Here is a 27,012-nt window from a genome sequence, read left to right as displayed (position 1 = left end):
TATACTCCGATAAAATTAAAAAATAGTGACATCAATGCTTAAATAAATATTACTTTCCAAATGCAGTATGACAAATCAAGATAAGTATGTGCAGGAGGGTTCCGATTGTTGAACAACAAGTCAATATATGTAGTAGCGATTTTTTACCGTTTTCTCTAAAACGTTATTATCTATTCGTATAATAAATCAGTGATCCGTTTTGATTAATCGGTTGATGTTTATGCTTCATGTCCTATTAAAGGCTATGATCATTGCAGGAGGGTCTCTCCTAAATTCGATGTATTGCGTACTTGTGTGGTTTGTAAGACAGTCAACGTTTCGTTTTGATAGTGTCTACTTGTAAATGTTGAGGATTTGCCAATTTTGCAGTGTTAGCTCAGTGACACATACAGCCAGATACTAAGTATAACACCTTTTTCGACCACAGTATACATGAAACAGGCAAACCATAGGTCCAACACCCTTAAGGAAACTCTTAATATTTCAGCGTCTCAACAAAGGGACAGACCGAATGATCTGTGCTGATTCAAGCTGTTAAAAGTACTGTCAAGGATGTAAGCGACTAAATTATTGAAACAGTATCTGATGTTAGTGTTTGATATGTAGTCAAATAGTAATACCAAACAAAACCTTATCAAGTTCGCCAGAAAAAGAAAAAAACGTAACTGTCCTGAAGTCTATCGGTTATAATTGTACCCATATTTGTAAAGTGAATGTCAAACAGAAGATTATTTTCCTTCTGGAGTACAATGTCTCCACGTTACTCTCTAGTTTTTTAACATTTGTCAAAACTGACTAACGTGTATGTAATGTCCATTTTCTGTTATTTGTGATGCATTCAACGACAAATGGTATTTTTGCACTATCAAAAACAGGAGCAGACGATTTAGTATTTTTCTTCGGTTACAAAAATTACTTAATTTTCACACCATTTCCACTACTAAAAAGTTTGAGCTTCTAATTTTACTTCAAGATAAATATCTTAAAAATAATTAATCACATTCCGAAAAAAAATCTGTGGCACTATGTCCTATATGAATATGAAACAAATTGCGCATGTACCAAAAGCAAAATAAATTATTTTACATTATGTTTTTGTGTTAATTAGACATATCAGTACACGATTAAACACCAATTATTGTTCAAATGATTAATATTATTTATGCTCTGTCGGCGGTGGAGCATCTTTAATTAATAAATTTCTGTATTCTCTTCAGACGTTCGAGTACTTCGTGTTCAACATCCCAGAGAAAGCCAGACATATCCAGGCAGAAAGGAAAGGGTAAGTCTTTATCTGTATTGCACATGTGGTTACCTCTATGTGCTGCAATCTGTCAATATACATCGTCTGATTAAATGACAAATTCCACAGGAAGCTGTACTTAATTAGTCCTTTTACAGGTCAGCAACATACATAAGCACCTGATTATCATGTGACAGGCAACAAGCCGAAATAACCTGATGACGATAAATAAACCAACCAAAAATTGTTTCGGAAGTTTTTATTGTTTGATTTGTATCTATCATCCATGCTTTCATATTCATATGCGACTCGTATAAATATGCTTTGATATTATGTATAAAAATCTACTAAAATGACTTACTTAGTATATGGGAATGCATCTAAAATAATGGATATTAACTTGATACTTAAACAATGCAATACAGGCGTACTTTTCAATTATGTAATACATATATATATATATATATATGCATCGTTCATTCTTCAGCCACATTCAATGCAATGAAAAACATGAATACAGGTTATTTGTAAAAAATAATGACTTTGATGGTCTGTATTTAAAGTGTCAATTGAAATTAAATATAAATATATAAATGATATCAGATATATAAACAAAATCTTTAAACAGATAAACAGGAAAAATGTTAATGGTAAAAGTTCAAATATTTATCTCATGAAATATTGGATTCCTTTTCTAAAGCGGGAGTTCCCTCGTATTAGGAAAGCCTTAGATATAGGTATCTAAGATATCTATCAGAAAGGTACTACAACATGTTAACGAAGATTTACAATCGGTCTAAAGAATTATTCGTATTGTTTTAATGCATAATTAAAGTTCCAATATACGTATCAGCCTGAACATTTTAATGGTTTGGGAAAAAACAGAAAACAAATAGTGTTAATCGTGAAAAATAAATGCTGTAAGACTAAATGGAAATCAATATGGAATACATTGTCGGTTACCTTCTACATCGCAATCTGATAAACAGAGCGTAGTGGAATTCAGACACTCTGGTTTCCGAGGGCAATTCAAGGTCAAAATAATATACTACTCAAAATTTGCGCAGGATCAATATTATTTTGCAGTTTATATACTTTATTTTATTGTACACTATTCATAAAAACAATTTGATGGTGTCTTTAAGATGTTTAAATACAGGTTTCAACAGAAAAAAAACTATGAAATTTTCACGATTGCTCGATGCATTACTTGCGAAACAGAGCTCCCCCCCCCCCCAAAAAAAAAGACAAAAACACGACAATGGGAGCGAAAACGAAATTCGCGTTAAAAACAGATTTCTCGTGTAATTTTCATTTCAGTATCTTGTATGGCGTCCCTTAGCTTCCATAACACTGCGACATCGCCTTCGCATGCTCGCAATTAAGTCCCGTTTCCCGTTTTGCTGGATGGATGCCACATGTCGGCGATGTCACAGTATCATTGAAGCTAGGGGATGTCACACAAGATACTGAAATGAAATTTACATGAGAAAACTGTGTTTAACGCGTATTTCATTATCACTCCTATTTTCGTGTTTTTGTCATAAATATCTGGAGTCGACTTTTAACTTTCGGCAGCTAGTTACGCATATTGGGATTACTATCTAACCAAAAAAGAATGTATACCAACGTTACTACCTACAACACCAATGGATACCTCATACCTATCGAGGTTAGGTACACAAAAAATAAACCAATTAACAAACGTTCATATCAATCAAATGTAAATAAAAGATGGAGACAGAACTAGTTTGAATGGATGGAATGTTAAGTCAATATAAATAAATAATTATCAATATAATAAAAAATATCACAGTCTTATTTCAAAAGGCTAACTGAATATAAAATACAACAAAACATCATCATTTGTTTCTAACTATACGAGATTAGACTTAGTCTTACTACGAAACTACAAAATATGTCATTAAAAATAAAGTTCTTTGCAGATAATGGAAATTGGGTACTCCACATACAAATCGGTTTATTTATAGGGTTTATGGAACATAATGCACCATCAACTAATAAGTCTTTGATATTTCCGAAAAATCAATATGGTGGGTTTATTTTTATTACAATCAAAACCTCAGTGTTATAAAAAAAATACAATAAAAGGGTTAAAGGCATTGAAATAATTGCCTAACATGATGTCAATTATGAGTTTTCAAACAATTTTAATATCATCATCTGAAGAGTGATTAATGATATCCATCTACTGACAGGTTTTATAAAAACTGCTTCAATGTAATAACTGCTTTTGATTTTTCAACCACAACTGCTCAGAATATCAAAATTAAGCAGTATGAAATATACAAAAAAAGATAACTTTAACAGAACTTGCTTAAGAATGGATTGTAACACATTTGTGTTAAAATCACCTTTAGAAATAATTAACACTTCTAAATCTGATAGGGTAGTGTATGTTGGATACAAAAATTTCGAAATTCCACACAATAGCAAATTGTAATGATGTGTGGATGTTCGTCATTCAGCAGAACACACTACTAGATATCGTTAGACAAAGATTTGAAAATCTCATCATAAAAAAGGAGAGGTTGCTTTTTTATTTGTTACTTTATGTATTAAAATCCTACCAAAACAAGTCAAGATTTCATTGAAAGTTGACTAAACTATTCTATGAAATAAACGAAAGAAAAAAATAGTAAAACTAAAGAAGTCACTATTTTACTTTTAATTTATATCTTCCATCTCTATACTACTGTTACTTTCCAAAACTAACAAGAGACACACGAACCCAATCTATAAATTGGAAAGAGAAAGCTAACGTTAAGAGATGAAAGTTACTAAAACTAGGACTAAACTACATGTTTTCTATAATTTGCTTTACTTCCAGTGAGTTAACCTACCAAAGAGAAACAATAATAGCGATACACAAACAGTTTTTATGCTTACATCAGTTGGAGACAACATTGGGTTTTTTTGTACGTTTTCTTTGCAAATTACATCAATGGTTACACAAATTTCATGGAACATGATTTCATAAAATGAAAAAAAAATCTAATTTTGTTCCGGTTCCGACTTAATTAACGGCCAATAAAACTAAACTTTAAATCGTTGTCCACGAGTCTTTTTTGTAACTAAAACGATTAATACTTCGTAGAATATTTTGTCATAGGATTAATATTTTCTATGCACACTACTCTACACGAACGTCTCTATTGCAGGTCTTATTTTTTATAATACACAAGACCAGCTGTAAAGTTTAAAGTAAAGTTATATATACCAATGGCACGCTTTGGTTTGAAACGCGAACATCAAAACCAATAAAATATTGCGCATCACTATAATTTGTAAATAAATGTTAGAAAGGTGTAAGGGCGAAATATCGAAAATTATTTCATCCCTTGGTTATTTACCATCAAAAGTAGAGATGGTAAATTGCGAAATATGGTAGGTTAATGCTAGAAGCAAGTAATTTAGTTACGTATAAACCAAGAGTAGTTCATTAACAATAAAATTTAACCGTAATGACATGATTTTAATACACAAAAGTAAAAAACAATAAGTAACTCTAGTTTTAGATTATAATAAAGCAGAGAAAAGATTCAAGAACTTTACATGAAAAAATACATTTTGAAGCATACACAATTCAAGTATGTCAAACGTATGTTGATTAATTGTAACAGATGCAGTTTCAATTTCAACATTTTCATATCTAAACCAATAGATAACATTCTTTTCATGAGAGTACATAAGTTCATTCAAAAGTATTAAGGAAAAGTTCACAAACTATTTTGATGCAGTTATATCCATAACCTATAACGTATACCTACTTTACTGGCCGTCTTACATTAATTTGATAGATTCATAAAATACCCGACCATTGTACCATGTTAGCTCCAAATTAACAATTTAACCTAGAGTGTCTGTCTAACAAAGACTTTCATATCAATTCAGATTGTTTAAATAGAATATTTGAAGTGTACACTGTATTATCACATTAAAACATAAATTGAATTGAATCCGTTTCAGTAACTGACTAGCACAATATTAAGAATATTTATGTAACAAAATGTATCTTTACCCGAAAGTAACATATGTACGTTTCTATGTAATGTTTATCATTTTATCGATCTGTATTGACATGATTCTTTCTAATATGAAGTAGTTTATATGTGTATACAGAATATGTGGAATTTTACTTGCTTTACACAAGTAAAATGAGGCACTGGGATACGTTGGACGGTATCTAAATATAGCAATATTGTTAGTTCAAAAACAAACGGACAATATGACCCATCAATTTGAGTTAAATAATTTGAATAAAAAATGAACTGTAATACATCATTTACCGTGTTAACTCTATGTTTAAACAATATGAGAAACTATGCACTGCATAGATAGAATGTACCTGTTATTTATAGTTATATCTCAATACCAAGGATATCATAATAAAAAACAATATCGTAAACATTAACACATCGAGTTAATTACATTCACGGAAAATATATATACATTATCATTTAAAACATACTGTTAAGACAAATCCTGGAGACAAAATGTTTGGGCTTTATAATATATAATAAAAATAACTAATTAAATAATCTCTTAAATACTGTAAAGTTCAGTGTAAAATGTAATAGGTGTTTTTTTTTACTCAAGTATCACTTCTCATATTCTTTTTACTTTCCTCTTCATCATTCAAGCATTAACAAAACATTCATATCATCATGCAGATGTTCGCATGATAATAGTACTAATATATGACATTTTATACATTAATGAGATGACACAACCATACCGGACTCAGGTTCAAGCAATGATAATACTATTCATCATTTCATAGAATATCATTTTTTGTGATTAAATCGTTAGAAACAATTGCACACATAATCGTTGTCTGAAGATTATGACAGGAACACCTCTTGCATTCAATTAGATTTCTATCGACTTTAATATATAAAACTAAAGAAAACGATATGCTACGCATCAAATTCGTGACTGTATGAATCTTCGCTGCCCGTTTCAGCTCTGTATAAATCCACAGTGCCGCTAGGATAGGTTCGGTTGAGGTATGAGTCGACATTAGAAGTTTGCGTCCGGAATGGAAGTGCATTATTATCGCGGAAATCATTTGCCCAGCTTGAGTCCACACTGTTACCCAATCCACTGGTACCGCCTGTCAGACTGTGTGGATGCTGGCTATCAGGCGAGATCACCAAGGACCGCGTTAACTGTTACAAATAAAACCAGGATCAGATGAGTCGGTATGATTAATCTATTACAAATCATGAATTGCATAACAATTGGCAATAATTCTTTGTGCTTAACTGAACATGTTGTATAGCGCAATCTTTAAAAAACATTTCAAAGAAATCCAAAGATAATGCTAAAAAGCCTAAATAGTATTTGTTACTATATTTTTTTTCTAATAATCCATAACCTTTGCATCGTTCGCACACGTGTCAAATGAAAACGCACTATATGTAATACACATCACACAAAGACGTAGCTAATTAGTTAATATTATTTTCAGTATACCGATGTAATACGCTTAGCATTAATTGACCATTTTCATCAAAGAATATATCTGTGTAGGCCTGGTCATAATCTTATGTTTGAAAGTATTTCGATGAAACAGAAACGTACCTCTCTATCTTGTCCGAGTTTGAAGTCTTTAAGCACCTTATCAATGCCAAGCTTTTGCTGGCTGATAAGCTCGATGCGATCCAGTAACCGTGAATTCTCGTCCTCCAGGTACTTGGCGCGGACTTGTAATGTGGATACTGAACGGCCCTTCTCTCTCAAAGTCTCTTCCTGGTCTGCCAGCCTGTAATAGAGGGCAGCCGCTGCAAAAAGGTGACCAAGATAAGGCAAAGATTAGTACTAAGGGCAGGGTGATGTCTACGGGGACCAGGGATGAGTGATATTAGGTAGTACACTAATATAGTATTGCTGCCATATTTCTATCCATTAACTAAACACAGAATATCAAAGGTAACGTGATTATTCTGTAATGCTTTATCGCACAAAATGAAACTGCGTTATGCATAAATATTATTTTTCGTATTTTCATTTCTCTCTGATTCCTTGGCAAAAGTATTTATATAAATATATTGCAAAAACACTCAATATACTATTCATACGTTTTTGAAATTATGACAGCTCGAAAAACAGAATTTACAGTAAATATAAACTCCTTTATATATCCACCATATTTTAAAAGAAACAACATCCAAGCAAAGAATTAAAACGAATTTCGTATCATATAACCTGAATTCGTGAAAAATTCGGAAAAAGGAAGTTAATTAATCAAAAATATAAAATAACTAGTTTCTAAACGTTGTATAATTCAATGCAAAATATGGCATCAATATGCAGTGATAGCCCTAGAGGAGAGTCGTGTCACGGTGCTTTTGCATTGACGTGGCCATATTTAAGACAATATTATATAATTGTCACACTTGCTCTACGTAGTATTTTATTAACACAGACTCAACAGACAATATTATTATTGCTTTGAGCCAGTTGGTCTAGCAGACGTCTACCTTACTTATCGCTTCTGCTAATTTCCAGGCACACACATATAGCACAGATTAAATTATTAACGTACTTGTAGGACATATTTCGAACTGCGTGTACGTTGTCAAATGTATCATTGACTAAATATTTTAGCTTTTGCTTTACAAAGAGTAAATTGATTTTGACAATTGTTCCGATGTAATTTTGTTAAAATACAGTATAAAATAATACATACATTCCACTCAATCCCAAAATTAGCAAAAGCTTAAGCAAGATCGACATACTCTAGTTATCCATCACATGTCATATATTGTAACCGAAAGTATTTCCTAAATAGGGTTAATTATGTCACCCGCCATTTTGTTAGACATGCTTCGAAATTATTTTAACCACTTCCAAATGTTAAAAACCATACACCAATATTATAATCATGATACACTAGATCCACCGATGTACCAATGTTACCTGTTAACCGCTCTTTCTGGATCCGTACACATAACACAACCATACAAGTTCTTACATCAAAAGGAAACAGTCGCAAGTATCAGTAAATGTTATATGATACCAAGCATATATAACAAACATATGGGAATTATGCACACCAATAGCAAGCGATAATAACTATGATTATACATGCTCCATGCTGTTTTCATTTAGACACTACTTTTCATTGAATATGCATGCCAATATCTGATGTTGGTGGCATGCATTAAACAAAAAAGTTTGATGTTAATTGTGACGTCCTATTAAGTCATTGTCAATTAACGACATGTCAAATAATCAGAATTTGGCTACAAAAGAGCTGACGGATTTGTTTTGTGTATAATCGTGTGATTAAAACTTTAAATTTTCTGCGGTGAATGAATGGAAGAAAAGCTAGCAACAATATCAAAACCTGTTCTACATTGTATGGAATCGGAATAGCTTAACTAGGCTTAACAGTGATCAGCTTTGTGATATTGTGCTTGCTGTGAAGATATAAATGTATCTAGCATGAAAGGAAAACTTGATTGGCAAGGAAATATATGCAGTATGCATGGTAGGGAAATGTTGTGGATGTTTTGCATGAGAACAGTTTTGCAATGGAATATGATGGCAAGGGGTAAGGATACATGTGTCTACTTAGAAAATAATGGTTGAGGTGAAATAAAATGTTTGGTGTTATAGACCATAAAAACCAAAGACCGTATGGATATCAAATAAAACGACCCTTTTTTGATAGTTTAAAGCAGCAATTTAGGATTAAGAAAACAGGCAATGTATAAATATTTAATAATATTTGGCAATTTGTACTCAAAATATTTTAGAAATATTCATTTTTGTCAGAAAAAAGTAGAATCGTTTTATATACTCCACGTGCTGTCTCGCCAACCAAAGTAGATTTGCCAAGAATTGTGTTATTTCACTACAATCACAAACCACAATAAACTGATTTTTAAAGACATATTTCCAACTTTTCCATTCAAACATTGTTAAATGCTCATATAAACTTCTTTAGAACTTCTATCAAACATGTTAATATAGGTAAACAATTTACAACATACAGATTACAATTTAGAGTTTAGTTTTTTCATATTCAATGCAACAAAGCAGAGTTAAGGTCGATATAATGAAACATAACTAACTCTAATAAATTGTATAGAAATTAACATTTTTACGGTAAATTTGTGTGTTATCTACACAAGCATGAACGAATCACTAATACATGTGTAAGAAATGGATTGTGGAGAAGAACAAAAGTGAATACACGTTGAAACCTTAACAGAAAAAATCTGAAACAAATCTAAAACGTGTCACGATTAATCACAAGCAGTCGTCACTACACAGTGTGAACAAAAGACAAAAGTATGTAATTTTATGGTCAAATATTGGTATCAAAGTAAGAAGGCATTTGTATTAATCCAATCATATAATATGAATTAACCTAATCAATCTCGGGTTTCATATGGAGCAGTTCAATTCCTATAATTACAGGAGTTTAAATATGTCTTCAGGGATTATCAATATCTATCCGATGTCTGTATTTTAGATTTATCTGATATTTGTATTTTATGACAATTACTCTAGTGTCTATTCATACAAACGAATCAATACGAAAAGTGATAGAAAAAATGACATTAAAAAATGTCAAAAGTCTTCCCGTAATCTTCACATTAAAAAGTATACTCCGTTCGCTTCCTATCAAGTGAACAAATACAAAATGACAAATGAATAAAAGGCAAACAAGAAACGCATGTAATCACAGATACTTACCGAGACAAAAGATCACGTTTTTCATGGAGTAAAAGTTGATAATTCTTATCAATCTTTTCTTTCCAATCTAGCTCTTTTCGTAATGTAGACCTCGTCAAAGATAGGTCTTCGTCCATTCGGGTCATCTGTTCAGTCATTCTGTTTCTCTCTTTGGCATAAAATTCTCTGCAAGTATATATCAATTTTGCATTGTTAATTACATTAATGGTTCATAAACATCTAGAATATTTCTACCATATATACAACCACAGTAAGACTACTTTTTCATGAATCCAAAATTTAACAATCATACTGTTTTTATTTATTTACAATTTTATATCATATATTCCTTTTGTTTATACTGAACAGTGATGGATTCAAAACGTATATAACATACCAATGCTCCTGTGGTTTGCTTAAAACCGTATCTGTATTTGCTTCATAAATCATTAAAGGGCATCGAGAAGTTAAGGTCTAATTTATGATCAGGAAGAATGTTATTTAGGATGGTGCCCATTCGCCGCTATCATGCTAACCAGTTCTACAACTGGAGCGAAGCAAATGTTTTCTCTTTAGTGCTATCACAGTAGGACACGAAAAGCATTGGTGACGTCACATTCCAAAGCAAGGGAAACTTTAAAGCTGTTTTTACGTATAGCACATGGCCAAAATCACATTTTTGAAAAAGTGGCTTTTTTGTTAATGGCAGGAGAAGATTCTATGATTTAATGAATTTTAATGAAGGTTTGTATGAGAAAAAATCATAATGAGAAATTTTCTTGATGATAAGCGAACCTCAATTAATGGAAATTAAAAGTTTTTGCCAAAGATTACCTACTGCCTCGCGTTCAGAAAGCTAATGACAGCAATATTACACATAACCATCAATCATATAAAACGGAATGTGATTTTGATTCCCATATGGTGTAGGTGCTTATTATTATTACCAATTAATTTTTATTTGGAACAAAATGTGAGAATAGGAGTGTTTGTGATGTTAACGGAGAAAAGTAAATCCAAAAGATAGATATTCATTTCACCAAATACTAAATATATATATAAATAGAAAATAAAAAAATAGAAATATCCTTATCGATACAAATTGTGTGATGAAGTGAACTAATTTTAATAGTTTTATGAATAAACACAATGAACAAATGAATATGAATCTAAACACACCAATAAACAACTAGCATTACTAATGAACAAACATGTCAAACAGCTAGGGGTGACAGTAAGCCTTTTACACCTACTTCATACAAACACGGATGAGATCACCCGGAGATACCGAGCTGAAAGAGGAGTCAGAACATAAGGTCAAAGTTTGAGCGAGTTAAGGAGTAGAGTAGTACATGGTCATTACGATGTACAACCTATAACATACATAAAGACATTCACCCATTCATTTCTATAGACGCTATTAGCAGGAGTCTTTGAACGTTGATTAGCTTTTCTAATTTTATTATCGTCTTATTGCATTTTGTATTTACTGATTTATTCGAAGAAAGCCGAAATCGCTGCTTATATTTTGCACGTGTAAAATTCGAAACCTGCTAAAATTTTACTACTAAAACTAATCTACATAGATGTTCGGACGATTTCATCGCCACCTTTTATCTAAATTATCTGTAACAAAATTCACTTGAATTATATACTCTGGAATCACAAATATTCAAGAAAATATCCGGGTTATAATTGTTCACAAATTAAAATGACTCATAGTTAAAATCTTTCCCGTTCGCTTCGTTTTTTTCATATTCCAAGCTCCCGCTACAAAAATATTCACAATACTGTCAGCACAACCGTATCTTCCATAGCATAGAAATGAGTCATTATAGTCTTTAACGGCAGCTTTTAAAGCGTCATAATATATTAATCTATTCCCAAAAGTCAAAATACATATTTGGTAACAAAAACCTGACATTAGAATATAGATTGATATTTATTTTGTGACAATACCAGATAATTGGGACAAAACAATTGAAGACGTCACCGGACATTGTTAAAAAATAGCACAATGAAATGAAAACTTGAATATTAGATACATTTTATATACTAAATGGGGTAACGTGTAAACAACTTTTCTAACCTACTAACCTTGAGTACTAAAGATATGAAAATTCAACACAAAGAATAACAGACTAAACAATGTGATGTCCTATATCACTATAATACATACTAATCATTGTATTTTTTAAGCATCAAACTATTTTCCTATGGCATATATGGTCTATATAGATGCCAGAGCTTTGCAGACAATCTTCATAATGTGCGCTAGCTATGGCATCTATATAGACCATAGTTGCCATAGGAAGATAGTTTAATGCTTATATTTACATTATCAACTCATTTTAGGATCTCTGTATTAATTACATTGTGTAAGCTAGACCAGTAAACCAGTTTATAAACGACGATTTAATCTTCAAGATGGAACAGTCATTATGACGTCAAAATTTGTGACGTCATAATGGTCAGGTTTTGGGTGTCATTTATACCGTCATATTCTTCACTCTGCCTTGGTTTATATAGTAGAAGTGACAATTGAATGTAAATATTATCTGATACGTGCAGTCATTTCCTCCTCTTAGATATGAAGAACGACGTATTATCCTATACACGAAGAAAACCTCGACATTCACTTATATCAATGTTCAATAGTGTGGAAATGTTTTCATATGTAATCATTTTACCGTGCCTTGTTTTAAAAACCTATGATATACTTAACATAAACTTTATTCATTCTTCATCGACTGGGAAATAAGTCATACAACTTACGCAAATGACTATCGGTGGCCCGGACGTAAGCGCGCGAGGGGTCTTAGTGTGGAAGGAAACTGGAAGTGATCGGGCAGGTGACCTTTACCTTTTCACATCCGCGGCGGGGATCAAACCGCGGGCGGCTAGGTACAAGGTGAGCGACTTAACCACTACAATACCCGATCAAATAAGATCTACATAGGAGTAATGGTTTTCACATAAAACTTTCCATGTTATCAAACCCTAATACAACTGAATTATATAGACTTTATCTCCTTCAGTTTAATACGAAAAATTGTATTAACTCCATAATCACCTTGCCCTCATTAGCTTCTGCTTCGTTTTCATCTTTCGGTCTTCATACTTCCTCTCTTGAATTTCCCGGCGTTCATTTACAGTGAGAAGTTCATACTGAAGGTCTTTAACTTCTTTTTGCAGTCTTGTGATTTGATCCATCAGGGACCTTTTCCCAACATCTGTCAGGTGTTGTTGCTGTAAACAAAGAGCGAACAAAGCCACATTTTAACTGCTTTTTTTGTTCTATCATGCCTATTTTGTTATTATTGCAAAGCAATAACGCATCTTCTATGTTCTAATATATGTTTAAAAGTGAAAGTTCATTCTCGACAAATAATTCGAAATTGGCAATATATTCTTAATATATTTCTTGTACTTAGAATTTAAAAAATATATCAAACAAAAAATCACTAAACCTTATTATTAAATCTCTTTGGTCTAACAATAAAATTACATTTCAGAAATTAAATGAACAACGAGAAATTCAAATACAAACACAATTGACAGAGAGTAAACTCTATTCAAGTATAATTGGAAAGACTGCGGAAGAAAATCAACAGCATTTAGAAGAGCAAAAAGACAGAACGGACAGCATGCATTCTAAAAAAGACTTATAGATCCTAATTATGTGTTAATATGTAATTGATACAAATCACGCTAAATAAAAGCACATTTACAGTTTAATTAATTTCGTTAATTATATATATATGCATACAAATTTGATACAATTTTACATAGTTCTGAAAACAACACAATCCAACTGAAATAAACTTACACATTTTGACAATAAGAACGCATTCACGAAGACATAAAACCTGAACAGTACAATATGTAAGCAAGGTAACTTATATTGAATATAGCATCATTCACATTTACATAAATGCTTAATCAAATTTGACTTTATAAGTAAAGATTATCCAGAGATTGATTTTATTATCTTTCAATATTAATCGACGTCTTTTAAGAAAATGAAATACCATTTATGTAATAGATTATTTGATAGAAAAAAATATTAACACTATTTCCGCTTTTCTCGAAGCGTATTCTTCACAATTTACTCTCAGCGCACAGAGGTTCCTTTGATGATAGATCTTACTGTTGATATAATATCAGAACAAATAAGATTTTACTGTTGATATAATATCAGAACAAATAAGATCTCACTGTTGATATAATATCAGAATAAATACGATCTTACTGTTGATATAATATCAGAACAAATAATATCTCACTGTTGATATTATATCAGAATAAATAAGATCTTACTGTTGATATAATATCAGAACAAATAAGATAATATCAGAACAAATAAGATCCCACTGTTGATATAATATCAGAACAAATACGATCTTACTGTTGATATAATAACAGAACAAATAAGATCTTACTGTTGATATAATATCAGAACAAATAAGATCTTACTGTTGATATGATATCAGAACAAATAAGATCTTACTATTGATATAATATCAGAATAAATAAACCTAGCTTCTGAAATTGACATTCAAGAAAATGAAAATGTGATTTAGTCGCTAGAAACTTATCTCAAGTTTGATCTGATGATAATATGGTAATATAAAGCATACGCAAATTTCATCCAACAAAGATTTCCAACTAAACGAAGATCTAAAGACAGAAAAGCAAGCACTTGAATGTCACTGTATGTGACAGAAATTGAACACACTAAAGCACTAGCAGAAAATAATAACAGATAAAAGCAAATGAAAGACACTAAAGCAAGACATACAAAACTTGGCTACTAAATATGGACACGAGACTAAAAGCTAGCAAATCAAACTCCTGTAATACCTTTGAGTCCCAGGAGATGCCTAAATAAGCATTTGAATCCTGGCCAAAGCATAAAAAACATTGAATAAATATATCAATTTCTGAATAGAATACAGCAAACTCAATGTATGGTTTATATTGACAGTTATCATAGGACGTGATTGCTTTCTCTTTCAAGACAAATTGGAAAGTAACAAATACACACCGACATGCTAGATATAATTCAAGCATATAGCTAGTACAAGACGTAAATTATCGAAAAGCGATTTTGAATTAATCTAACAATTAACCTACACTATATGTTAAATAGGAAGAATCGTACCGAGTGATTAAAACTTAGAATTATGTTATATTCGATATCAACATTAGTAAGATAAGTCTGATGAGTGCTTGCTTATATAATTATTTTATAATACCATGATTATCTGATTATCAACACACTGGAACACATGTACAAATAAACAAAATGGACGTGTTGAAGTTGACTGCTCCCTTCTACCTCATAAATATTTCACTCTTCTAGCAATTCCTTAAAGCTGCACACACATTAGCACATGCTTATTTGGCATATGAGTGAGTAATATCCCTTTTCAAGGACATTTTCAATAAATAGCATATATAATATCATATAGTGAAATACAATCAACACTTTATAGCAAAATAGAAATTGACTAATAAGCGTTTTTTGTGTTTTTGATAACATAAGAACATAAAAAGAACAGTAAATTATATAAATTATATCATAAACAGCAAATATTCTTCATGAAATTCATGGAGTTGTGATTGTAGTTTTAAAATTTGTCTACTTCAAATTGAAATCAACGAAACGCGTATGAAGCTGTTTAAATTGTCTGTGACATAATGCCAGGCTGTGAAATAAAGAATGGTTACTTTACAATTAGCCTACGAATTGATTTGCAAAACTGAAAAAAAATGAATAAGGTAATTAAACAAATATAAAATCTTACCATTTCCAACGAAGTCTGATTACGATCTGCCATATCCTCCATCTTTGACTCCAAATCAAGAATTGTGTGCTGCAGTTCTCGGTTTTGCTCTGATACCTTGGCTTCTCTTTGTTTTAAGAGTTGGACTTGGTGTTTTAATTCAGAAACTGTCTGATCAAGAAGAGTTCTAAAAAATAATGTTATCGGTATAAAAAAACATTTAGCTACGTCAAACGCAGGTAATAAGAAAAACACTCGCTCACTCTACATTTATAAAGAGAAATATTGGTCTGGACACTGACCACTGTAATCTTGCAACACAAAACGATCTAAAATATAATTTTTATTGAAAACATAATATGTATATCGACTGGGTGTAATTCCTACCTTTGTAGTTTCTCTGCTTCCAGCTGATTTCGAAGTTGTGAAATTTGCTCCTTCTTGTCCATTAGCGTGTGTTTGAGATCATCTGCCTGTGATAGCTGGTGTTCCACAGAGCGAAGTTTAAAGGAAACGTCGTTGAACTCTTGCTGGAGTTTCTCTGCCTGAAATATAACAAAATAAATACATTGAACTCTTTCTAATGTGTTTGTGACTGATATTTACTAATTGTAATTTACAGTAAGTTCATACAATAAGAAAACATTGCAATTAGAAAAGTAATTATACATGTTTAACTATCTTTAACATTACATTCGACATGTCCTTTTTAAAAAATGTGATAAGAAATAATTGTTTATGTTCTTGTTATAATTCTTTCTGCACATTTCATTTTAGAATGTCTACCAAGAAGACGAAGACGCGACCAAGAACGAGACAATGGAAAGAGCAAATAGGCATTCAGATGCAAGCAGGTGAAAGTTATGGCATAATATAGCATATATACAACTACAAATATACTTCATATATCAACACCATGCAGTATGCCGGTATTTACGTTTTCGTTGTAAAACAACCAATTATGTCAACAACAAAAACATTATTTGAAGATCCTCCTTGAAGAATTTGAGTTTTTAAGAGCAATTTTATAAAATTTTAATCCTTCCCAGAGTTACAGAAAGATGTAAAAAACAAGCAAGATATAACTACATTTAAATGTAAGGAAAGGAGTGCGTGACAAAAATGAAAGATAATGTTAGAAAGGCAGTGCCATTCCACAGTTATCAGGTTCATACAACACAGACGTTTTGTCCTAAATATAACCATTTAATGACATTGTGCATCCACTTACATCCTTTGTTGGATCGTCTCCGTTCTAGCATGTTTAATAAAAGACACATAAATTTCGATTTTTATAATAAAATATGACCGAGAGGGTATCAGAAAGAACCAAGTTAATCAGTTTGTGTTGAACTAGTTACAATAATAAAAAAGTTACGTAACTTGAAATGGCCAATTTCAATGAAAAATTATTTCCTTTCACTGCAATAACTTCACGTTTCTAACTGCTTTATATACATGTATATGTTTTGCAAAAATATCAGTATCCCACATATCAGTCATCCCCGCGAAGCTTTGATGATAACTGGCTATAATGTAGAAAAGGGAAGGTGTAATCCTTTAACTTCGATGCGATAGAAATATTTAGAACAATTCACAATAATACTCTACATTATGACATGACTTAAGGGTCATGAAAGGAAAATGGCGAGAGAGTTTGCTACCGTCAAAGAAACGTTCAAAAACTATCATCAGCAGGAGAGAGGAGTACATAATCAAAAGAGGAGAACACAAACCAAAGAATATGTATTGAAATTAAATCTTTAGAAAGAAGTTTGAGCTCGTACATATGGCTCCTATTCGCAAACCAAGCTACTCATGTCCCTGGACACCACAGATGAAATAATAAAAACAAATAGACCCTACACACGTTCATTTTTATAGTTGTTTTTTTAACATTTTAATCAAAACTGAATGATCACATGAACATTTCATATACCAAGCCAAGTAATAACAAAACAATGACCTCCTTTACAAAAGTAGTACTTCTCCATGTGAGAAGTTGTCTTATTTTATATTTAGAAGCTAAATGCACAAATGTACGTCATAAATGTATTTTGCATTTTGACATTTATTCTATCAAAGAAATATTATTTTTATTGTGTGAAATTTAGTACTGATGAATCAGATATCCATAGCAAACCTTTGCATCTTGTACCAAATATGTCGTATGCCTTATTCAATATCCTAGTAATATGTTCTTAAGTAATCAAATATTATTGATTGCCGTGTTTTTTCAAAAAAATCTAATGATTTCTTTAGCTTAATTAAGAAATGGCGGGTATCATTATGCATTACTGCATAAGGTATTCTGGTAATTGCTTCTTTTTTTTTACTTTTAAATATTTAACTCGTGTATCCTGACTATAATCGCTTAGTGTCAAACTTACTCCTTTCTGTGGCGTGCAGGGACGAATCGATTAAAACAGAAGGTAATTTCATTTTAACAAAATAAAATAGTGTTTCATCTAGACAGTGTATTGAAGATATCTACATATTCAACTTTCTCTACCTACTTACTTTATCAACGAATATTTGAGCTTTTGGAACAACTCCCTTTAATATACAGAGATTGGAAATATCAGAGAGTTGAAGTTTGATTTCTCAATAAGAATGAAAATGAAGTGGTCAATAAATCATTAAGAAAAAAACCCAAAGTGAGCTAAAGTCTCAATGAAACTATGAAGTAACATAAAGTTACTTAATGCATCCATTGACAATCACCTTCTAATTAAAAAGTATAACAAGTAAAGTTTTTTTAATAACGTCAAAATTTTGAAAACATTTTAAACGATATCATTTGGTGTGATCAAGAACAATTTCAGAGAATCATTATTGAGAAAACAAAGCTTATAAAGATATTACATTATAAGTAAGATATAACTGATCTATGATAATAATAATACTTCTGTACTCATTTTTTCCATATTTGTTTATTACTATGTTAAATAATAGTTATGCTTGTTTGTAAAAGTAAAGTTAACATTTATAGTGTCAAGGGTCAAGACTTTTATAATCCATTTTTTAGGATTAAGATTTGCAAATTGCATTTTAACCAATACAGATAAAAGTGGAAGACGTCCATATCCCAATTTCTCGAAACAAACTCCAGTTAAATATAGACAAATATCATATAGGTTACATTTATAAACAGAAAATAAAGTCGGTGATGTTAGTTTCGAGAAATCAGGGCTTGGTCTACTGGTGTGTAGCTTTCATTTTCAGGCTCTCCATATAGTTTAGAGAAAGATCGAAAGTAAGATTATGAAGAATAATTGCACAGAAAATTGTTGATAGTTTTACAAAATTACGATTTAGGGTATTGCTCTACGCTAAGGAATTTACCAACATGTAATTGTCATTATATAAATATTGATCAATTTTTAAACCTAATTGAAGATAATCTTTAACATCCATGCTATTTACTATAAACAGGAAAACCTACCCGCTTCTCGGCGATGTCAGCCCGAGATGACAATGACTTCATGGCCACTTCCTGTGAGGCTGTTGAGTGGGCGAAAGATGTCTCAGATTGACGAGATGTGGATCTTTTCTGTAAAATAAAGACCTTAAATCAAGATTTATTTTCCCAGCAACAGCCCGTAAATACCAGAACACGCGACTCTTTAAATGAGCAAAACATCATCAGAAACCTTTGAGTACAGGTAAGAAAATTACTTAATTATTTTGGCTTCTATTTTTTATTACAGTAGAAAAGAAGTCAATTAAAATCATATCACAAAAATAGAAAATGTTTTAAAGAAAACAGGGCTTTACATAATTATTAGACTATCGTTTTAGGCATTTGGATTTGATGTCTTTTTGACATCAAACTATCCGTCAGTGTAGAGGTCAATATCTTACCCGTTCTAATTCATCCTCCAGGCTTCGCTTACTGGCCTCAAGTGAAGCATTCTTCTCCATAAGTGTTCTTACTTGTGTCCATACCTGTCACAAAGCATAATAACAATGGGGAAACTGTGAAAAATTCAAAGTAATCTGATTAACAGAAAATAGACCACGTAAAAAGAAAAGACTTAATTTTTAGTTTGTCATTTTAATTTTTCATAATTAGTCTCTCTTTTTAAAAATTCCCGCACTCAATCGCACTATGTGCAGCACTGTCATTATATTCAAAGCAATACATATTACTGGTTTATTTCCACAATTAAATACTACAATTTTAACATGCTATTAATATGTATCGATTCTTAGTTGACATTCGTATCATGACAATTTATTGCACGTATCGCTTATTCTACCAGAGTAGGAAAGAGATTTATTTCTATATAGTACTTATTTTTAATTTCTAAATAGTACTTATTTTTTAACTATCCCTACGATGTTTTTCTTCTACTTTCTGTTTTACCAGACAAATCCCCTTACATATTTCAACTGAAATCTTTTCGTCACTATCATGATCACTGTCATTGCTTCAGTTTTTCCTCATTATAAATGCCACACTGCAATCTATTTTTTCTATGTAGTTTTCCACCTTTGTTTCATATGAAAACATTTTTCCTTTTTAAGTTCCTAATTTTTGGTTAAATTTCTCAACTCAGTATAACGTAGTTATTTCTACCGTTTGTAGTATCACTTGTTGATTGATATGTCGTAAAACACTTAAGTTGATCACAACTATAAAGGATCAAACATAACCAGGTTTTTGTCATGTACATGTATAGCAAAAAACAGAAAAAACCATTACCCGAGCATTTACAATGTACAAGTTAGTGTCAGTCCTGTTTTAAAGTTATGTTTAGAGTGTTTTTCTTTGAAAAAGAAGTTGTTTCACAGCAATTTCTTGTAGAATTAAGCGAGATATAAGCTATATAAGTTAGGATTAGCATAGCAGAACAGTTGCTAGGCAGCAAATCCAAACAAACAAAAAAACAAAATATTATTGCATGTTATAAAGTTGATGTAATGCAGACCCCTTTATGAAGTGCTATTGAAAGTTGCTTCGAAATGAAACGATTAATTAAGAAAATTCTTCTAATGATTTATGTAAAACACGATTCCAATATCAATTCTTAATCTATCCTTGATTGGAAGCATAACTTTATAATTTTGTCTGTAAATATTAAACATGCAAGCTCTATTTGCCTTTACTCATTTCAGATAAAAAATGGACCTTCCTGAGCTGATTTCTATATGTAAAAATTAAACTAGTTATCTGAGAGTTTTAATGATAAAACTTTCCGTATAATACATTGAAAAAGTTGAATCCAATTAAAACAAAACAGAAAATGCTAAATGTGAACAATTCAAGAAAGTAAGGAATAAGTACACAATAAAAGTAATGATCCATAAATAATCATGTACATATTAGAAACAAGGTAGTCCCAAATTCAATAAACGAAAAAATATGAAAGAAATCGATGAACGAATTTGATGAAAACAAATATTATGAAATGATCAAAATGAATAAGATTAGTAAAATGTATGATGATTTATGAAATATAAGTCATAGGTGTTCCAAAATCCAAGTTACAGGGGCAAATATTATATAATAAATTATTTTCAGTACGATGCAATGAAGTATCATGTGTTATGGCCCAAAGTACTGAAAGCCAGTTTACAAGTGTTTCTTGTATACATAGATAAATGATATAACTAAAGGTTCAGGAAAAGTAAGCAACTTATGATTGATCACAAGGACAATTGGAATGTATAACTAAGGTCAAACACTTAACGTTACATATTATAAAAGCCTGAAATGCCTAAACAATAGTCTCTATTTCCAATAATGCTGGACATTTCAAAGGTAAGAGGTCGGTGAGGAAAAAGTTATTAAGTCATTGTTTTCGCCAACACAAAACATATACATGATATCAACACGATTGTCATGCTTTCCACAGAGTTTGAAAAACTTAAAGTTCCCTCAAAAATTCCAATTTCTGATGCTTTAAACGTTCAAGTTGTGATCAACAATAATTTTCTGTAATAATTCAAAACTAAATACTATTCGATGAGGTCAATTTATACCAAGAGGACAATAAAATCTGCGGAAAGATACACTTCTAATACTAACATCAAGACCAATTATACCATGGTTAAAGTTTCAATAAGGAGTACAACAGGTATATCTACAATCAACATGCCAGGAATCGTGATTATACTAATTGGAAATATCACAACATCAATTAATGACAATAAGAGAGAACTACATAACAAAGAATATTGTGAATAATCCCAAAGAACGGCGTAAATGGATAGAGAGAGATTCAACATATTTACAATAAATTCTGTGCTTAACACATAATCAGTAATTCTTGGTTTTGTCCACGATTACTTTTTGGTCAATAGTCAATAAAAAGTAAACAAAGAGCAAGAATTGCTGAAAGATATAATTATTTGAGTAATATTTTGCCCATGCAAAGATTGTTTAAGCCACAGTTTTGTAAATAATTGCAGTTGGAAACAAAAACCTGTCAGTGATAAAGACTTAAATTATCAAATTTGCAGTTGGAAACAAAAACCTGTCAGTGATAAAGACTTAAATTATCAAATTTCGTAGGAAAATCAAAACCAGGATTTTCACACAAAGATCCTTTTATAAAAGAAACTGAGGCTTGGTTTAGCGTGGGCAAACAATTAATATTCCTTAATGAAGAATAAAAGAAAAGATAGAAATGCTACAAAAGTCCAAATCCAGACAAGTACAGACAAAAACTAAAATAGTTGTACAGTACATACATTCCTAGACCTCAGGATCTGGAAATTAAACGGGCATTAAGGGCATGTAAAATATCACACAGCAAAATAGAAGATGGCATAGATATGATGGTATTAGTTAATATGATGATAAATGATCCCTAAAATGTCCAAAATTAAGTCCATGTTAGTATTTTTTTCTATATTTATAATGAAACTTTCATTCACTTAAATGTAAAAAAAATCATTTTTTTTGCAAAACATCTTTCAGATATTTTCCCCGTCCCCAATAAGAATTTCTTGGTGAAGAACGCTAATTTATGTATTATTCGAATTTTTGTCATTTAAACATTCTTTTTCTGGATCATAATACATTTTGATCATTGATGGTGAATGAACATCAATGCAAAATACATTCAAGTATAAATAAATATCAAAAAGAGAGGGAGAATACAGTAATCAGAATTTAAAAGAAATTGAATTAAGTCCTTCGTCATTTCATAAAATTTACTATAATTACTGGCCATAGAAGCAACATATTAATTAATCTGGACTTGAAATGCTAGCAAAAGGTCTAGCAAGCTAAATCTAATGAAGAATTAAGAAACTAAGAGAACTTAACAAAGATTGCGAAAGATAAATGAATAGTTACACACAACAACAGACCTTTAATTTCAAGATGTTAAAGGTAAATTTTACATAATGAAACAGAGGCTAAATCCGGAATGTGAACAGGACGACAGAATTTTAGAATACATTTAGGATAGTATGTCTACTTTAATAGATAAATAACAAAAATCTAACATATTACACGATAAAGGAACTGAAAAATGTGTCAGATTTGTAAAACTCTTAACATGTAAACGACAAGTTGATTGATTATCTTTGTGATTTTGATTGATTATTCTTGTGATTTTGTTTAGTTGTTTCAAACTTGATAAAATGATATACAAAAACGACAATGCTTTATTTTGAGTAACAAGAGAAAAAGATAGTTTATAATAAAATCTGCTAAAGGAAATCGTAGTCACGCCCCCCCACCTCAATGAAAACTACTTTCAGTATCCCTGACATTTAAGGCGCTAATATTAGTGTGATGTGGAAGGGATTAAATGACTATGAACATAAGAATGATGATCTCTTCATGAATAGTATTGATGAATGGGAAATTTTGTTTAAAATGCACAAAATATCTAGATATATTATTTGTTTTCAAGGATGCAATTGTACCTTATGAATAGTGTGTTGTTTCTATCAGAAAAACTGTCCGGGTGTTGTTATTTATCAACCCAAATTCACCAAAAAAATATTTTGAAAGAGAATTTGTTGGAATGGTTTTTACAAAAGGAAAATAATAAAAAAGCATTTTCATAAATGAGTAGAGCTGTTTAATTTCTAACGATATTTTGAAATCCTTATTTTTATATTAAAACTATATTTTAAAGTTTAGTTGCTCCTTATTAATCATAAAAGTAAACAAATACCATAAAATCCCAGCAAAAATCGATGTAAACTTACAGATAAAAAAAACATAAACAAAATCACTCATATATGCATTAAAATCCCAACAAAAGCAAAACATAAGTCAAAAACAAAAATCATCCTGAAATCACTCCCTAAAATCAACATACTAAGCAGTTCCCAATGTTTTTGACCATGTCAAAATATTTCAATGACCTTGCCCTTACCTTGCTAACCTCCTGGTCAAGAGAAGTGTTGCGATTTTCCATATCCGTGCGTATCTTTATCTCTGTTTGAAGTTGAGCCTCGAGACGGTCTGATGCACCTTTAGACCGACTGACCTCCTGCAAATGGTTACTGGCCTCCTGTGGACACATACAGGAAAAATATTTCTTAATTATAAATTCATTTTTGTCGCAAGTAGTATATTTCAAATGATTAGAACGTGTTTACCTTTACAATTCTTAGCAAACAAATAAAATTTTGAGTTAGCTAAGATTCACCCAAAAATAAGTAAGACAGAAAGCAAAAATATTATCATTTTCCAAAAACAGAAAATGGCTGACTGGAAAAAGTTAGTTACCTGAATAATAAACAAGAGATCCCAGAGGGATCTTAGTGCCCACCTAAGAAAGATCTACATCTGACAATGGAAAGGGGATCTTTTCTCAGCTTTTCAAACTTTTACTACATATTACTGTATATGAAATTTGAGAAATATCCTTTCAATATTTTCTGAGAAATATAACACTCACAAACTTCAATAATCAAAATCCAAGATGGCTACCTGTCGGCCATGTTGACCGATCAGTCCCAAAATGCGATATGCACAACTAAGTCCCTCAGGAAACCTACATATGAAATTTGAGAATGATCCCTTCAGTGCTTTCTGAGAAATAGCGATAACAAACTTAAACTATCAAAATTAAAGATGGCTGCCTGGTTGCCATCCTGTTAACCGATCAGTCCAAAATTGTGATATGCATAACTAGGGCCCCTGGGGAACCTACATATGCAATTTGAGAATGATCCCTTCAGTACCGTTTGAGAAACAGTGATAACAAACTTTAACTTTCAAAATCCAAGATGGCTGCCTAGCGGCCATCTTGTTGACCGATTGGTCCCAAAATGCAATATGCACAACAAGGGCCCTAGGGAAACCTACATATGAAATTTTAGAATGATCCCTTCATAACCTTCTCAGAAATAGCGATAACAAACTTTAACAATCAAAATCCAAGATGGCTGTCAGGCAGCCATCTTGTGGACCAATTGGTTTCAAAATGCAATATGCATAACTAGGGCCCTAGGAGAACCTACATAAGAAATTTGAGAAAGATCCCTTCAGCACTCTCTGAGAAATAGCGATAACAAGAATTGTTAATGGACGGACGGACGGACAGAAAACGGACCACAAACGAAAGGCGATTTGATTAGCCCACCATGATGGTGGGCTAAAAAAGCATTCAAATATTAGGCTAGATAAAAAAATAATTATTTTTCCTGCAGAAAAAAACCTCTTACAGATAACGGGAAATATGACGAATAGAGATTTCTCTTTAACAGAAAGTATCCAGCCCACCTGTTCCTTATCTCTGAGCTGTTCCCTGAGGTGTCCAAGTTCCCGGTTGGCTGCATCTAGTCTATCTTGTGTACTTTCTACTTCCTTTTTGTGGTATGACTTCATGTCCCCAAGTTCTGTCTCCAGTCTTGCTATAGTACTCTCATACTTTGCCTTGAAACAGCAAATATAATTGAAGAATAGTATACTTGTCAAATAAATGCTTAAGAATGTCAATATTTAGATCTTTCCAAATTTGATGATAAGTAAAATTAAAAGTACACAACGCTTGTGACATCACATTGTCTGATTTAATCCATGACTGAACCATTTATTAATATCTGTTTATAACAATAGACGTAAATTAAGGATCCAACATAACAAGGTTGCCTTACCGCATTCCCTATAGCATCTGCCTCTAGTCTCATCACATACGTCTGTTTCTTCTGGAGATCATCTCTGAGATGTCTGTTCTGCTTGGTGCTCTCCTCAAGGTCCTTTTCCACCTGTGTGACATGCAGACTACTCTGGTACTGTTTGTCTGTAACAAAATCACAAAGGAGCTTTTATCATTCTGACGTTTGATGAATATTTTTTGACAATGTCAAATTAAAATCAGCAGTGAAATGGTGAAACCTCCAGGATATGGAGTCAACTTTTTTTCGTCCGTCCATTTAAATAAAACAGAAATGAAAAAACAGAAGATAACCTTTTGAGCATAAATCTTATATACAATACACCACAATTTAAAAAAAAATTACCTGAGTTGCGTTGCTTGTCTCTCTTCAGTTGATCCTCTAGGTTCTTTACTTTTGATGTTGAATCTGATAGCTAAAATACAGTGGTTAAAAATTGATAAAAATAAAGTTATAAATACACCTCATTATCGAAAATTCCTTTGATTTATAATTGAAGAGTCTTTGCTGTGAAACAATCTGGTTGATAATATCCCCATTAATGTTATGCGTTAATATCTTGTTTCTATTACAAAATTGGTGCTGTGACCAGGATTAATTGATCCCATGACCAGGATTCTAACATTTTTGTGGTTACTGCCAAGTGGTTAAGTACTAAGAAAATAAACATGTATTTAAGGGAAACGAAAAGAATTCCTTAATGAGCCACTGGTTAGATAATTTGTTTTTGACTTTCTGAACTCTTACAGAACCATGGACAAATTATTTGCTGTTATTGACCAAACTTACTTTACTGGCTGTCTCCCTATTATCGAGCTCCAGCTGTTTAGAGTAGTCCTCTAAGGAGTGTATTTTATCCATATGTCGTTGTCTTTCATCTTCGCTATATTTTGTGGACAGGCGTAAGTGTTCAAGTTCCCGTTGGGCAGTGGTCAACTCCTTTTTAAGTGTATTCACAGTTCGGCCATCAATCTCGTTCTGTTTCACAGATTCATTTAGCACCTTGATCTCATGTTCTTTTGCACTTTTCTCACGTGTCAACAGTTCCAGTTCCTTGTTAGATTCAGATAGGCGGATCTTTAAGGTTTCTATCTGCCGCTCCAGATTCTAAAAAAATAATTAAAGTTTTTTTGTTTATTTTTTTTACAAATACATCAAGTTCAAATTTCTATA

The 27,012-nt window shown here is 31.6% G+C and overlaps 1 protein-coding gene across 9 annotated transcripts in view; it reads right to left on the bottom strand.

Annotated features, from left to right (window-relative positions):
• Positions 1 to 1,487: 1,487 nt before the first annotated feature.
• Positions 1,488 to 27,012, bottom strand: part of LOC138321897 (myosin heavy chain, skeletal muscle-like) — a 52,742-nt gene continuing 27,217 nt past the window's right edge. For 3 of the 9 annotated variants that reach the window (XM_069265917.1, XM_069265966.1, XM_069265983.1), the window contains 17 exons: positions 26,629 to 26,946; positions 26,185 to 26,254; positions 25,819 to 25,964; positions 25,445 to 25,597; positions 24,090 to 24,227; positions 22,444 to 22,461; positions 19,609 to 19,692; positions 19,190 to 19,297; positions 18,265 to 18,300; positions 16,132 to 16,289; positions 15,766 to 15,931; positions 14,819 to 14,857; positions 13,029 to 13,204; positions 11,209 to 11,247; positions 9,977 to 10,141; positions 6,851 to 7,031; positions 1,488 to 6,435 (listed from right to left, as the gene is read on the bottom strand). In XM_069265917.1, the coding sequence (XP_069122018.1) occupies positions 6,184 to 6,435; positions 6,851 to 7,031; positions 9,977 to 10,141; positions 11,209 to 11,247; positions 13,029 to 13,204; positions 14,819 to 14,857; positions 15,766 to 15,931; positions 16,132 to 16,289; positions 18,265 to 18,300; positions 19,190 to 19,297; positions 19,609 to 19,692; positions 22,444 to 22,461; positions 24,090 to 24,227; positions 25,445 to 25,597; positions 25,819 to 25,964; positions 26,185 to 26,254; positions 26,629 to 26,946 (2,247 nt within the window). In that variant the 3' untranslated portion in view covers positions 1,488 to 6,183. Of the gene's footprint in view, positions 6,436 to 6,850; positions 7,051 to 9,976; positions 10,142 to 11,208; positions 11,248 to 13,028; positions 13,205 to 14,818; positions 14,858 to 15,765; positions 15,932 to 16,131; positions 16,290 to 16,975; positions 17,000 to 18,264; positions 18,301 to 19,189; positions 19,298 to 19,608; positions 19,693 to 22,443; positions 22,462 to 24,089; positions 24,228 to 25,444; positions 25,598 to 25,818; positions 25,965 to 26,184; positions 26,255 to 26,628; positions 26,947 to 27,012 lie in introns of all 9 variants that reach the window. The other 6 variants (XM_069265926.1, XM_069265975.1, XM_069265950.1 and 3 more) reach the window with 6 other exon arrangements.

The sequence above is a fragment of the Argopecten irradians genome, chromosome 1 (genome assembly GCF_041381155.1).
Source record: "Argopecten irradians isolate NY chromosome 1, Ai_NY, whole genome shotgun sequence".
Classification (NCBI taxonomy): Eukaryota; Metazoa; Mollusca; class Bivalvia; order Pectinida; family Pectinidae; genus Argopecten; species Argopecten irradians.
Note: the sequence above shows the minus strand (reverse complement) of the source record. Positions and strands in the feature narration are given on the sequence as shown.